Genomic DNA, 15,454 nt, shown 5'->3' on the forward strand with positions numbered 1-15,454 from the left:
CTGCAGATGGGCATCAATCAGGCTGCAGTGATGGCAATGGTGAGGCTGCACTCATGGCAATGGTGAGGCTGCATTCATGGCAATGGTGAGGCTGCATTCATGGCAATGGTGAGGCTGCAGATGGGCACTGATTAGGCTGCATTGGACACTGACCCTTATTTTGCTTCAGTTATTTAAAATATTTTTTTTTTCCTGAAAAAACTGGTGCGTGTTATACGCCGATAAATACGGTCCAAATAATACACCCAAACTTATCTCTTCACCACACACAGCCACAAAGGCAAGAGAATTCTTGTTGGGTCGTGTATTAGTTGCTCGGATGAACACACTTAGACTGCATTTTAATGGTTCAAAGAATGTCAGGCAAAATGGTCGGCCCTCACGCATGTTCACTTCATCAAATCTGGCCCTCTTTGAAAAAAGTTTGGACACCCCTGCCTTAGGGTAAGAGTACCCAATCCCCCTTCCCTGGCTTTGAATGCACATCCCTGGGTGTCGTGTATGATCACCACTCTGCACATTACAGCTTGGTCACTCCACCGCATGAAATTTGATGTACAGCGTTTATTCCTAACCACTTCCCACCCGGTCAATTGACGTACGGGAAGTGGTTCTGTAATCCTGACTGGATGTCTATCGATGTCCAGCAGGATAACATGCCGGGACGCGCGGCGATCGGTGGTCCGACACCCTGCATCTCCGATCTCGGTAAAGAGCCTGCGGCGGAGGCTCTTTACCACGTGATCAGCTGTGTCCAATTACAGCTGATCACTATGTAAACAGGAAGAGCCGTTGATCGGACAGACGCGAGCCGATCGGCAGCTCTCCTGACGGGGGGGGGGTATACGCTGATTGTTTATCAGCATAGCCCCCCCCCCCCCTGCTGATGCCCACACTGGACCACCAGGGAAGGGGGCAACGTGGATGGCCAGGTATGTACCATGTGGCCATCCACACTGACTGGCAACATGGGCACAACATAGGAAACATTTCACACCCCTCGCATCAGTGCCACCCCTCAGTGCCCACCTATAAGTTCCCATCAGTGCCACAGTTAGTCAAGTTGAAAAGACACAAGCCCATCCAGTTCAACCACACAAAAAAAAAAAAAAAAAAAAATCGCAGAGGTGATCAAATGCCACCAAAAGAAAGCTCTATTTGTGGGAACGAAATGATATAAACAATTATCATTTCGTTCCCACAAATAGAGCTTTCTTTTGGTGGCATTTGATCACCTCTGCGATTTTTTTTTTTTTTTTAGGTACAGTGTAGCATGACTGCGCAATTGTCATTCAAATTGCGACAGCGCTGAAAGCTGAAAATTGTCTTGGGAAGGAAGGTGCGCAAGTGCCTGGTATGGAAGTGGTTAAAGAACTGAACTGTCTGCATTGAACTTAGAGACATTCATTTTGTCCTCTGTGTGCTTTACTATTGTGTGTGTAATTTACATCTGTTGATTGCGACATGGTTTTACATCTCTTAGGATCCCGCCATGGGTTTAGACTAAATTCACACACTTATGCACATAGCACTTTATTGCTCAGAGATATTCACATATCTCGCATTCTATTTGCACTTGCTGATTTAGTTATAGCATTGTATCTTTAAGGGTCTTTTCTGGGTTCTCAGTGACCCATAGCTACATGCACAGCACTTTTTGTTTAGCATATGGTTTTTCATTTAACCATCACTATTTCACCTGTCCCTATATCTCCGAAATCCATCAGAAGTTTTTTCAGATTGAGCGCTCCATTTCCCCCCCCCCCCTTTTATTATTTGCACAATTAATCTCCTTGTTAATGCTGGCTGCTCCCTAAATACTAGTAGCGCAACTTTTCCCTATTTTTGGAGAATGTTATACTGCCTGTAACATCATTCAGCATGAGAGGTTTGGTGGAGAGTCAGTGATGGTCTGGTGAGGCATATCCATGGGACAGACCTCTACAGGTTAGACAATGGCACCCTGACTGTCATTGGGCATCTTGATGAAATCCTTGGACCAAATGTTAGACCCTGCAAAGTTGCAGTGGGTCCTGGGTTCCTCCTGGTGCACGACAATGCCCGGCCTCATGTGGTGAGAGTATGCAGCCAGTTCCAGGAGGATGAAGAAATTGATATAATTGAATAGCCCACACACACACACACACACGACCTAAAACCAATAGAACACCTCTGGAACATGTTTCAGTCCATCCAACGCCCCCAGATTGCACCTTTTCAGGAGCTCAGTGATGCCATGGTTCAGAACTGGGAGGAAATTCCCCCAGGACATCATCCATTGTCTCATTAGGAGCATAACCCGATGTGGTCAGGAATGCATACAAGCACATGGGGGCCATACAAACTACCCAGTACCATTTGGAGTTGTTGCAATTAAATTTCAGCAAAAAAAAATAGCCAGATAGGTCATTTTTTTCACTTTGTTTTTCGGGGAGACTTTAAACTCCGCCCTCTGTAGGTTGATGCATTTTCATCAAACGATGTGGCATCCTTTCGTTCTGAACACATTACCCAGACCATATAGGTATAGATATGTATCAAGTTATTTTTCCCCCATTGAGATCTGATGTGTTCAAGTGTTCCTTTAATTTTTGAGCAGTGTATAATCCCATGGGTATTGTCCCATTTTTGCAGGAAACCCTCCTAAATAGAGTTCTGCTGAACAAAACATAGGAGCAAAATCACTTTTCAGAGTTGGGACAATCACTGTACAAAAACTAGAGTGACTGGACAGGGAAGGACTTGGCAAGTTTTGGCAAAAATAAGGAACGCATGCTGGGAACCCCTTGGAGGGCAAGCAGACTGACTGCTTTAAAGCGGAGTTCCGGCCACAATTTCACTTTTTAAATATAAAATACCCCTGTAATACACAAGCTTAATGTATTCTAGTAAAGTTAGTCTGTAAACTAAGGTCCGTTTTGTTAGGTTGTTACAGCATTTAGACACTTTATAAAATAGAAATTGACTGGGGCCATCTTAAGTGTGGGCATCATAAAGGCAGACTGTATGACTTCCTGGATTTCAGCCTTGCAGATCTCGCACATGCTCAGTGCTGCACAAGCAGTGTCAGATCAGGTTTCAGCACCTGTGATGTCCAAGTCATTGAGATTCTTTGAGACTGGGGAGTGCACAGACTCCTGGAAAGTTACACCCACTACATTCCCAGGAGTCTGTGCGGTGTAGGTTAGGAAGCTTAAGCACCTAGGTGCAGGAAGAGGGAAGATTAACTATTCTGCCTAGCAACAACACTTTGAAGGCATCTAAAAAAAAAATTTTTTTTTCGTAAAGGACTAATGACATTTTTTTTAAAACTACTGATGTAAAAGTTATATTTATGGGTGGAACTCCACTTTAAGGCTAAAAACAAAGAAAAACACTGTACTGCATCAATATAAAGGTGAACAATTGTATCCTTAAAGGGGTTGTAAAGGTTAGTCTTTTATTTTCTAAATAGATTCCTTTAAGCTAGTGCATTGTTGGTTCACTTAGCTTTTCCTTCGATTTTCCTTCTAAATGTTTTTTTTCTTTGTTTGAATTTCTCACTTCCTGTTTCTCCTCAGTAAGCTTCCCCCATCATCCGAGCGGTGGAAAGTCATTTAGTACAGCTTACTGAACACCTTACTGAGGAGGACCTGGAAGTGAGAAATTCAGACAAAGAAAACAAAGAAAAAAAACGTTTAGAAGGGAAATCGAAGGAAAAAGGTAAGTGAACCAACAATGCACTAGCTTAAAGGAACCAATTTAGAAAATAAAAAACAAACCTTAACAACCCTTTAAGCTTTGACGGAATCTCAATTTGATGGCATCTGAACCAGACCTTCCTTGTCAATTTTCCTCTGAGGCAGTGCATCAGCCACACAATTAAACTCAGAAGGGTAGATTGAAGGGGTGAGCCCTGCATTCTATGGCTTCCAAAAAGTAAGATTCTACCCACAAAATCAGCCAGAAAACTGATCTTTCGACAAATAGGAGGAAGCATCTGTGGCTTAAGAGCCAGTGGAAAGGAGACTGCGAGCAACTGTCAACTTTTGGACATCCAGGCAAACATGTCCAAGGATTGCGGTGCTTTATACTGAGGGAGCTACAAGCTAAATACTGACCTGTAAAAGTAAGCCAAGAGGAAGAAAATGGCAACTACCAGTGCTGTGTAGCCAGTGAATTTGAGGCCATGCAGGATTTTTTTTTCTTCTTTTTTTAAATTGTGCTTTAACAATAGGGAAATATCAGGGATATAGTTGGGAGGAAAAAGAAAAAGTTAACTGGGGTAAATTTAAAGTGGTTGTAAACCCACTGTTGCTTACCTGTAGGTGCAAGAAATATCTCCTTAACCTACACGGTTAAGGAGATATTTTCAGCAAAAATGGGCACATGCATGCCATAGACAACGGTGCACTGAGCGTGCCGTTTTTATGAATGGCATCAACAGGGTTAATGCCGTGTTTTAAAGCATGCGCGGGGATCTGCCGATCACGGGAGCGACATCGCCGCTCTGGACAATCACATCGCTGGAGTGGCGAAAACAGGAAGAAGCTCCAGGGCACATGGTGGCGGTAGACGGGACCAAGGCAGACTTTGTTCTCAGGTAAGTGCCACATAATGAGCTAGGATGCTATGCATACTAGCTCATTATGCCTCTTTTGCAGGTGTTTTTTTTTTTTAAAGGGGCTTACCCACATGGGTGCCAGGAAGCATGTTTACCCACCCAGGAGATCTGTGCTTTCAACCTGTTAAAAATCGACAGGTTGACAGCTGCACAGTTCTTCACACCTCTCTGTATACTGATGGATAGCTCTGAACGCAGACAGACTGCATTCAGAACGGTCCTATTAGTACACATGCATGTAAAGATCCGTGGATCACCTTTGTCTCCTAGGTGAACACACAGCTCTTTGCACCAATGTATGGATCAATTTGCCAGTGTGGTGTGAATGAGCCCCAACGAGGGGTGTAAAAAAAAAAAAAAAAATAAAAAAAAAAAAGTTAGTCATTTTGATCTGAAATGACAAATGTGTTTTTTGTTTTAACCACAGCATCCATTTACTTTATTTCTGGCAAATGCATGTGGCAGCTTGGTAGAACAGGATGTATTAGGCCCCTTTCACACTGGCTGTCCAATCAGGTCCATCTGTCAGTTTTTCAGGTAGATCCGATTGGACCCTCCATTTACCTTTATGGAGCAGCGGATGTCAGAGGTGACACACCGGCTGACATTCACTGCCATCTGATCATTCCACAAAATCCAGACGGATGGTGGCCTTATTTACCGTCCGTCTGGCAGATCAGATGAAAAACAGATAGGTGGTCCATTGTCACCCGCTCTCCCTATAGAGGAGAGTGGGAATGGGTCCATCTTCGCTGTAAGCGGAGAGGACCCATCATCCGCAGAGTTCGCCAAACGGAGGCACCCATGTGTACTTTTTTTGGCATGCATAAAGTGTCGCAACTGGGTACGGACCCAACTGATAAGCAGCCGAAAGCACTTTCCAGAGCTCTTTTGTGGGTCCTGCCCTACTGGCTGTGACTCTCGACAAACCAGGACTGCCTTGTCAAAATCCTTCTAAAAAATCCAACTACCTTTGTGGTTGAGCTCTTGCTTCCTGGAAAGAGTGAACCAGATGGTTTAAGCAATAAAATTTAGTCCGACTGTTTACTGGAAGTCTTATTTCTCAAATGTGACTCCTGCAGGTGCATATATAGAAGTGCTGGACTACAAAGCTCTTGGAAGCAGCATTTGATCTACAAGGCTTTCAAGCTTTCTTCCACATGAATGTGTGCTTCCAATGTGGGGGAAAGTGTGTTAACCTTTGCAGACTCTTGGACAGATTGCATTCCTGTTGGGAGGGCCATCCGTTCCAGATTTAGTTGGACAACTATAGTGATGGACCACATGAACGATCAGAAAGAAACCAGAAATCTTGCTGTCGCAAGCGAGAGAACCGAGATCCTGTCCTGGGCAGAACTGCATTTTTTTTAGCAATATCAGGATTCTATATTGCAGGCAGACTTCCTCAATCAGCAGCACCTGGCCCTGGGAGTGGGGACTCTACAATTATGTGTCCCAGGACATGTGTCACAAGTAGGGGGACCCTGGATGTGGACCGCCTGAACTCCAGGTTGGACAAACTGAACAGGTTTGTATCCAGGTGAAGAAATTCTCTGGCTGAAGAGTGGATGCTCTGGCGGCTCTATAGGATCCATTTCTTTACCCGCTGGAAAATTCAAACTTTTCTGCATTTACAGGGTTGGGATAAAGGGCATTCCCGTAAAGGTTATTTGGCAGATAAACACAAATCAAGCTGATACAATGATGTAGTAAGACTTCTAGCAGATGCCCTATAAGTCCTGCCAGGTCATCTTGATCCACTGCACCAATGACCATACATATAGTCCTCATTTGGTGGCTTTAACAGCATGGCTGTTAAAGTGCATGTTTTAAAGGGACAGGGGCATCTGATTTTAAGACCCCATACACTATATGGTTTTGGTAAATCTGAAGAAAAAAAATCTGCAGAAAATCTAATATGAGGTCAAACCTTAAGAGTTTTAATTTGCAAGCAATCAGGCAAGCCCTTGCACTACATGGTTTTGGCAAATCTGAAGACAAAAATCTGCAGAAAATGTAATAGTGTGTGTGTGTGGGGTCTTAAGATGCTCAAGACTAGGAACTTACTGCAACGTCTGCAAAATCTCATTGAATGAAAAGGCACACTTTTGCTTGGTGAGTCGAGTAGCTTTCATCCCAGGAGCTTCTCAGTGAGACCAATTAAAAAAATTGGCAGTTGGGTCTGGACCAACATTTGGCTCGCACCACCATCAAGTGTTTGCACTTTTCATTTCAGAGAACGGTTAAGAAAGAAAATTGGATTTTTGTAATTCTCTGTGAACATTAAAGTGTTTTGGTACACAGGTGCGTTTGTGTGTTTGATGCCTTTGATATTGCTTTGCAACAGAAATGAGGCACACATGTAGTAGAAGGGGTTATGACCCAGGCTGGCCTACAGTTTGCCAGTTTCCAATCCTGCTGTAAGCAGCAGTATAACCCAAAAGGTTTAAGACTTTGTATGCCCCTCAAATTGCTCCAATGGAATAATTACACAGTAGGCACAAAAAAAAGCGTATAAAAAACAAGGTATGTGCATCTCCTGTCGACCCTGCTTCTGTTCAGTGGTGGTTCGTGCTCATAGCCCAGTAGATCAACTGTTTGAAATAAGATCAGAAAATACCACTGCACGAAGAGCTGCTTGTCTTTTTCCATCACAAAGTCAGGTTTTATATAACCCTTTAAAGTAAAACTGGTTTCTGAGGCTTTAGTGCATCATACAAGTTACATTTCGGGATCAAAAAGTGATTGACACTCATCGGTTTTCCACTTTCAGGGGAAGGTAGAAAGCATTTATTTAAAAAATGTAAATAAAAATAAAGTATATATAGTCTCATGCACTACACCCTCTTCCCACCATAATCTCACCAAGGGTCTTGCACAGCTCCGGATGCTTCACTCCAATCGTTTTCAGTCTCTGTAAGAGTTCAGATGAGGTTCTTTGCCTTACCAGGTACAAGCCCACAGAGTAACTCTGCACAAGGGGGAGGGGAAAAAAAAAAAAAAAAAGTTTATTTCAAGGGAAACCTGTAAGCAAGTACAGGGGCTGCTATTGCTTTACTTACCTTCTGAAAATACTAGTTCTGCCACCCTAAAGGCATAGTGACTTCAAAACCTTGCAAACCAATGACTCAGAACTGGAATGCATATCGGGAGTTCTATCATCACTAATCTGTAAACATTTTTCCAGGTTCATCTTAATTCTGAAGCCACGGATAGGTAAACCTTTTAAGTCAGCAATTGCAAACTTTATTTTTCTCAGTACAGGTTCCCTCTGCTCATTTCACAGCCCAGACAGCTTTTATTGCCACTGTGTTTCTTCCCCTTTTGAGATCTCATCAACAAAACATGATAAAATAACCACTTATAACAGCCCATAATGGTTTCCAAAAGAAGGCAATTCTTGCTTTCTGCACAATTCTCCTACTCAACTAACTACAGAAATGGCAAGATCAAAAACGTTTGTTGCAATCTAAAATATGGACACAAATTGCATGCAATATTATCAAGCAGCAATACTGTATGGCCTTGCATTTACCCCTAATAACCAATGTTACATTTGCCTCATTTACACAAACTACTGTCAAAATTAACGTGACATCTTCAAGCACCAAGTTTGAAGTACCTAGCCTTTTCATACTCAAACTATTTTTTTTCCCCCATGAAGTTATTGTATGGCAATGTAAGACCAAGCTTAAAAAAACAAACAAACGTGAAACTCTTCTCAATCGACAATACACAATCTGGTAATTTAATATTATGCCTTGGACAGCATGATCAGTTTAAAACCGTAAAGGAAAAAAAAGTGGATCTGAGAAAAATTACAGTGGTAGTAAAGTGCCCTTCATTAAAAGGCAAGTTCCTTAGTACACTTTATTCCCACTAAATTCCCCTATGCGCCAATATAGCATTTATGTACTTTTTTTGCAAAAATAGCAAAGCTTTCCATTAAATCTACAGTCACTTTTGTCCTAATCCACGTTTCCAGACATATCCATTAGTAAGGTCTTAAAGTGGTTGTAAACCCACTATTTTGACTTTTACCTACAGGTAAGCCTATAATAAGGTATCTCCTAAACCTGCACGGTTTAGGAGATATTCCCCTCGCAATGCGGGCGGCGCATGCGCAGGGGGAAATCCGCCGGACCCTGCCGATTTTAAATCTGCCGCACGCGCAGGAGTGACGTCATCGCCGCTCCAGCCAATCACAGCGCTGGAGCGGCGATACCCGGAAGACACGCCGGAGCAAGATGACATCCTGCTCGGCGTGGACCAGGTAAGTGGTGTTCACCTCGTTCCGAGGTAAGTAATCCATAATCGGCTAGTATGCGGTGCGCTACAAAGTATTAACTTAAGGGGGCTGAATAATTTTGCACGCCCAATTTTTCAGTTTTTTTTATTTGTTAAAAATTTTTTAAAATATAAAATAAATTTCGTTCCACTTCATGATTGTGTCCCACTTGTTGATTCTTCAAAAAAAGTATTACAGTTTTACAGCTTTATGTTTGAAGCCTGAAATGTGGCAAAAGGTCGCAAAGTTCAAGGGGGCCGAATACTTTCGCAAGGCACTGTATATGCAGGGATATGCAATTAGCGGACCTCCAGCTGTTGCAGAACTACAAGTCCCATGAGGCATAGCAAGACTGACAGCCATAAGCATGACACCCAGAGGCATAAGCATGATGGGACTTGTAGTTTTGAACAGCTGGAGGCCCGCTAATTGCATCTCTCTGCTATATGTTTTGGCTGTCGTGGTCTTGGGACTGTCACTGCTCTCCCCATCTTTCCATCTCTGGGTATTCCTCCTTCCTGTTATTTTGGGGGAATTCCCAGGATAGCCATTAGGCCTCTGGGTTTTGTATTTTTGCGTACCCAGTACGCCACTCTTACTTCTCCACATAATTAAAGGGGTTGTAAAGACAAAAATATTTTCCTCTTAAATAAAAGTCTGACAGTAGCTGATAAAGTAAAAAGTAATGTTTTGCATTATAACTAGTTTGATACCTGTTGAAATCAAGCTGATTTATTCACCTCCGTCACTCCTGAATCATTCTCACTGGCTTCCTGGTTTGCGGTGCGCATTCATTCTCGCTACATCACGGCCTAATGGGAACTACAGTTCCCATTAGGCTTAGCCTCCATGGCTGTGAGAGATAAGAGAGCATCTTCATGCAGGGCTGTAGTCATAGGGAGGGGGTGAGCACATTCTGCTTTCCACCATGCAAAACGGCTCAGATGCTGGTGGAATGCAAGAAGAAGAGGAGAGACAGGAAATGGCATTTTCACACATGGATTACTGTATTTTGGAGGTCAAAAGGAAAAACGAGGTAAGCGATATTTAAATGCTCTAGCTTACAGCAATCAATCTAATAAAAACTAACCGTTAGTGTTCCTTTAAATGTGCAGGGATTAAATGTACCACAGAAACAAACTAAAGTTTTTCGCTCATTGGCAAAGCACGTTGTATGTCTCCAGGAGACTCACTTTACCATTACGGCATCTAAATATTTAGGCCCTTTTTACCCACAAGTTTTTATGGCTATTGCTGAAACAAAAACAGAGTATTGGTGGCATGCCATCACACAACACCATTCTCTCTCCAAAAAGAGCAAGGATCCTGAAGGGAAATAGCCGATTCTAACAGGGTTTCTTTTTGATTCCCCCAAAGTGGTATCTTATTATGCCCCGAACAAAACTCCAACATAGTTTCTGTCCCACTTGCTACATGTGATCGATACTCACAAAACGGGCACGCTGTTAATCTGTGGGGATTCGAATCAAGTCCTATATCCGTTCTTAAACAAATCTCCAATACCTGTCCCTTCTAATTAGCAAAAACATACATTCCAACAATTACTCCAACAGTACTCTTTAGACGCTTGGCGTAAAAATAATGCCACAAAAACAGCAATTCACTTTTTATTCCCATCCACACTTCTCCCAAATAGATCACACACTGATTGCAATAGGCATGTCCCCAGAACTTTTCCTCCTCACTTATACCATTTGCGTGGACGAACCATAGTGCTGTACCAACAACATTCACCTCTTTAATTCCTAAAACACAAGACCCCACATGGCTTATCAATAATTCCATATCAGAGCCATCTCATTTCCTAGATCTAGAGAAAGCTTTAAAGGAATATCTGGTAAATAACGTGACTCGACATCTCCGCAATGACACTTTGGAAAGCACATAAACCGGTGATCAGAGTAGTCTGTATTCGTCAGGCTTTTTTTTATTTTTTTGAGAAAACGCCTAATGCAACAAAAACTAGAAGCTGAATTTAATTCTGCACATGCACTCTTCCCATCTAACCCCTCGCCAGTGATAAAATTAAAATTAGAGCACGCCTTGATCTTGACCTTTTTCTTTCAGACTTGGCAGATAAAATACGTAAAGCCAAAAAACCTACAACAATCCTTGCCCATGCTCTTAAGATAGATCGCCCCTCTAAACCAATACGATTGAAGAGATCACAAGATACATATACCAGTAATCCTATAAAAATTTTAAGTGCCTTCCAAAAACATCTTGCCTCTATATAACAAGGAAGACCCTCTAGATCAGACCTCAGCAGACTCCTTTTCACAGTTCTCTCCCAACCACTTCCCCTGCTCATCGCGAGTGCCTTGAAAACCCTATATCCACCAAATCCCTTAAGTTGAACGAACACCCTGATAAGCCTGGATGGCTTATCAGCCTTGTACTACAAAAACAATTTGCTTCCATCATAGCTCCAATATTGACTGAAGCCCTTAATTCCCTTTAAAACAGACATTCCTTTAGAACTGAAACATTAACTGCAATTATTTCAATGATACCTAAACCCCAATCTGATGAAAAATCTTGCTCCAATTACAGACCCATCTCACTGCTCAATTTAGACATCAAACTTTTAGCAAAAATGTTAGGAACTTGCCTAAATATAGCTGGCTCCAATACATAGAGATCAAGTAGGCTTCATGCCAAAATATCAAGCAGGGGGCAATATACGTAGAGCGGCACTATTGATGAATATTGCCAAATCAAGGAAGATCCCACTTTCTGTCTTTAGATATAAAAAAAGCATTCGATACAGATTATTGGCCTTACCTACACTACAACCTACAAAAATGGGGATTTGGCCCTCATTTCCTTATATGGATCTCCTCTTTATATGAGAAGTCTAAAGCATATGTAAAATATGCAGGGTATAAATCAAACACTTTTGTCATTTGCAGAGGTGGGAGACAGGGTTGCCCACTATACCCACTTATATTTGCTTTACTTATTGAACCCCTTGCCCAAACAATTCGCTGTGATCCCTAATTCAAAGGCCTCGAGTTAGCTGGACACCATCATAAAATCTGTCTCTTTGCAGATGACATTTTGATCTTTATGTCCTCACCACGTATTTCCGCTCCTACTCTAATCCGAAAACATGACAATTTTGCTCATATTTCTGGCCTAGTCATTAATCCCAAAAATCTATGGCACTAAATATCTCCCTATGCCCTGCAAATGTTTAACTGGCACAAGCATCTCTCCCTTTCTCATGGTCGATCAGTCTTCCATACTTAGGAATTAATCTTAAGCCTCATCACTCAGAATTATTCAAGACAAATTTTCCACCTATTTTACAACAAATTACCAATTTAACACAATGGTTATATCTCTCTATATCTTGGATTGGTAAATTGAATGTTATCAAGATGACCATATTACCTAAAATTCTTTATCTCTTTAGGGTTTTACTTATCCTCAGTCCCAACATATTTAATAATAATGCAGCATAAGTTAACAACTTTTGTTTGGGGTTCTTCAAAACCCTGCTTGCCCAAACATAATTTAATGTATCTTCCAAAACTTAAAGGTGGTCTCATATTTTTTAATCTATCTTAATACCATGTGGCTCATTTGGCACAAATACTCGAATACCATGCAACCAGTGAAATACAACTTTGGGTAGCTCTGGAATCTATAGATTGTGACCCATTATCAATCTCTTCTGGTTACAGCCCTCTTTTTTTTTTCTGGCAAAACACGTACAAATCCAATTAACAATCCCTCGTTATATGGGACGGATTTAAATTGTTGTGTGGCTTGCAATTCCCTCATAATCCACTCTTATTGTTCCTTAAAAAATCCTTTTACCCAGCTTGGAAATTTCCTAAAACATGGAACACCTCTAAATTGACTGATATTGCTTCCTCCAATTCCTTTAAAGCATTCTCTGACTTGACTGATGTGATAGTCATGATCTTCCAAACTCAGAAATTTTCCGATATCTTAAGATTAAAAATTTTTATATGCCCAATATCCAAGGAAGACTCGCACTCGATAAATTTGAAAACATATGTAAAAAATAGGATTTTTTATACTCACCGTAAAATCCTTTTCTGTCGTCCATGGACAGACACAGCCTTCACAAGTCTTGACATATGGGACATCCAAGCAGTGTCAAAACGAGGGATGGGAAAAGTATCAGTAAAAACAAACAACTTCACCCCAGGAGGTGCAACTTTAAACAGCCGCCTGCAAAACCTTGCAGTCAGAAGATGCACTCACATCAACCTTGTAAAATTTGGAGAAGGTGTGCACAGACGACCAAGTCGCCGATTTGCACACCTGCGAGAGACGCTTTATGTCGGAAAGCCCAGGAAGCACCAATTGCCCTGGTTGAATGTGCCGTGACCAGAAAGGGGGGCGCCCGCCCCTTAAAAAGCATAGGCCTGTACGACGGTCTGCCTGATCCACGAGAAACGGTGGCCGATGAGACTGTCAGGCCCTTTTGTGGACCAGACACAGACACAAATAGCGAGTCAGCCCTCCGAAACAGAGCCGTAGCAGACAGGTACACCCGCAAGGCACGTACCACGTCCAACATATGAAGCGCTACCTCTCTAGGATGCGCCGGCCGAGGACACAAGGACGGCAGCACAATGTCCTTGTTAAGGTAGAAGGCCAAAACCACTTCTTTCGGAAGAAAGGCTGTGGGCGCAGCACCCCATGTAGGACCAAGAATGGCGACTTGCAAGACAAGGCCGCCAATTCAGAAACACCTCTGTAGATGTAACCTTCTGAGATAGTGTCAAGAGGAAATTCTGTGATATTTTCAAATGGAGGTTCTTGAAGAACCGAGAGCGCCAGATTCAAATCCCATGGAGGAAGAGGTGGTCTAATAAGGGGAAGCAAATGACAAACCCCCTGCACAAAAGGTACCCACCAGAGAATGGGCCACCAAAGGCCGTCAAAAAGAACTCAGACAAGGCTGAAATCTGCCCCTTAAATGGTGCTTAAGGCAAGTTTCTGATCTACGCCACGCTGTAAAAACAGCAGGATCCTGGAAACCGAATACATACATGGACGCCACCCCATCTCTTCACACAGAGATGTAGGCCTTCCAGGTGCAATGGTAGATCTTCCTGGAAGAAGACTTCTGTTCCCCTTAGCATGGTTGAGATGACCAGGTCTGAAAGACCTCGGTCCCTCAGCACCTGGCTTTCAATAGCCATGCCGTTAAAGCCAGCGACTGTAAAGCAGGATGAAGTATAGGACCTTGCGACAGAAGGTCCTCCTGCATCGGCAGTCGCCAAGAGGCATCCGCCACTAGGCGCACGAGATAGGCGTACCAAGGACGCCTGGGCCAATCAAGTGATTAGAATCATCGGGATCCCCTCGATCTCCACTTTGCAGAGAAGACGAGGTAACAACTTCAGTGGGGGAAAGGCATAAAATTAGCAGATACTGACCCCACAGGGCCACCAACGTGTCTGCCCAGGGATCTCTGGACCTGGCCACGAACCTCAACACCTTGCGGTTGAGGCGAGAAGCCAGGAAATCCACATCCGGTGTGCCCCACCTCCTGCAAAGGAGTTGAAACACCTCCGGATGCAATGACCATTCCCCCTGGTCCAGCATCTGGCGACTCAGGTAGTCTGCCTGCCAGTTTTCTACGCCCGGAATGTAGACTGCCGGCACGTTTCTTTCTGCCCACCGCAGGATGTGAGCAAACTGACGCTGCAGCCGAGCTCCGTGTTCCCCCCTGATGGTTGACCTAAGCCACCGCCATGGCGTTGTCCGACTGGATCCTGATTAGGCAACCTTGCAACTGCCTCGACCACAAGGAGAGGCACAGCCCGATCGCCAGAAGTTCCAGGACATTGATGGGCAGATGGGATTATTCCAGAGTCCAGCAACCCTTGGCCGACTGGACCCCCCCAGACTCCCCAACCTGTGAAGCTGGCGTCCGTCGTAATCACTGTCTACTGGAAGGGGAGAAACGACTTCCCAGACCGAAGAGCCGGGGATTTCAGCCACCAATTCAGAGAGACTCAGACTAGGTGACCTACCTGAAATCAGACGACCCAGAGACAATGGAGATCTGTTCCTTTGGACAGTATCTCCCTCTGCAATACTGGTGTGGAATTGAGCATACGGTGCCACCTCGAAGGAGGCTACCATGAGGCCCAGGACTCGCATGCAAAAAAACAGGAGAGACAACCATTTCAGGGATGCCAACAGCTTCACCGCAGACTGGAGTATGCAATTTTTCCAAGGGAAGGAAGACTCTCACCTCCGCTGAGTCCAGAATCAATCACAGGTATTCCAAACGAGTTTAACACCCACCCGAATACAAAATCGGGGCGAGCACCTTGGTGAAAACGCTTGGTGCCGACGCTAGGCCAAAGGGAAGAGCCACAAACTGTTAGTGGTCTTCGCCGATCGCAAAACGCAGAAACCTCTGGTGTCCTGCAAGTATGCGTGCTTGATGTCCAAAGACGCCAGAAAGTCCCCCGGATGGAGCGCAGCCACCACCGAATGAATGGATTCCATACAGAACTTTCTTACTCTTACAAAGGCATCTAGGG

General features: G+C 43.5%; 1 protein-coding gene across 1 annotated transcript in view; it reads right to left on the reverse strand.

Moving 5' to 3' along the window:
- Window positions 1-15,454, reverse strand: part of PIAS4 (protein inhibitor of activated STAT 4) — a 175,179-nt gene that overhangs the window by 68,710 nt on the left and 91,015 nt on the right. The window contains exon 7 of the mRNA XM_040322570.1: window positions 7,469-7,574. Within this exon, the coding sequence (XP_040178504.1) occupies window positions 7,469-7,574 (106 nt within the window). The remainder of the gene's footprint in view (window positions 1-7,468; window positions 7,575-15,454) is intronic.

The sequence above is a fragment of the Rana temporaria genome, chromosome 1 (genome assembly GCF_905171775.1).
Source record: "Rana temporaria chromosome 1, aRanTem1.1, whole genome shotgun sequence".
NCBI classification, from domain to species: domain Eukaryota; kingdom Metazoa; phylum Chordata; class Amphibia; order Anura; family Ranidae; genus Rana; species Rana temporaria.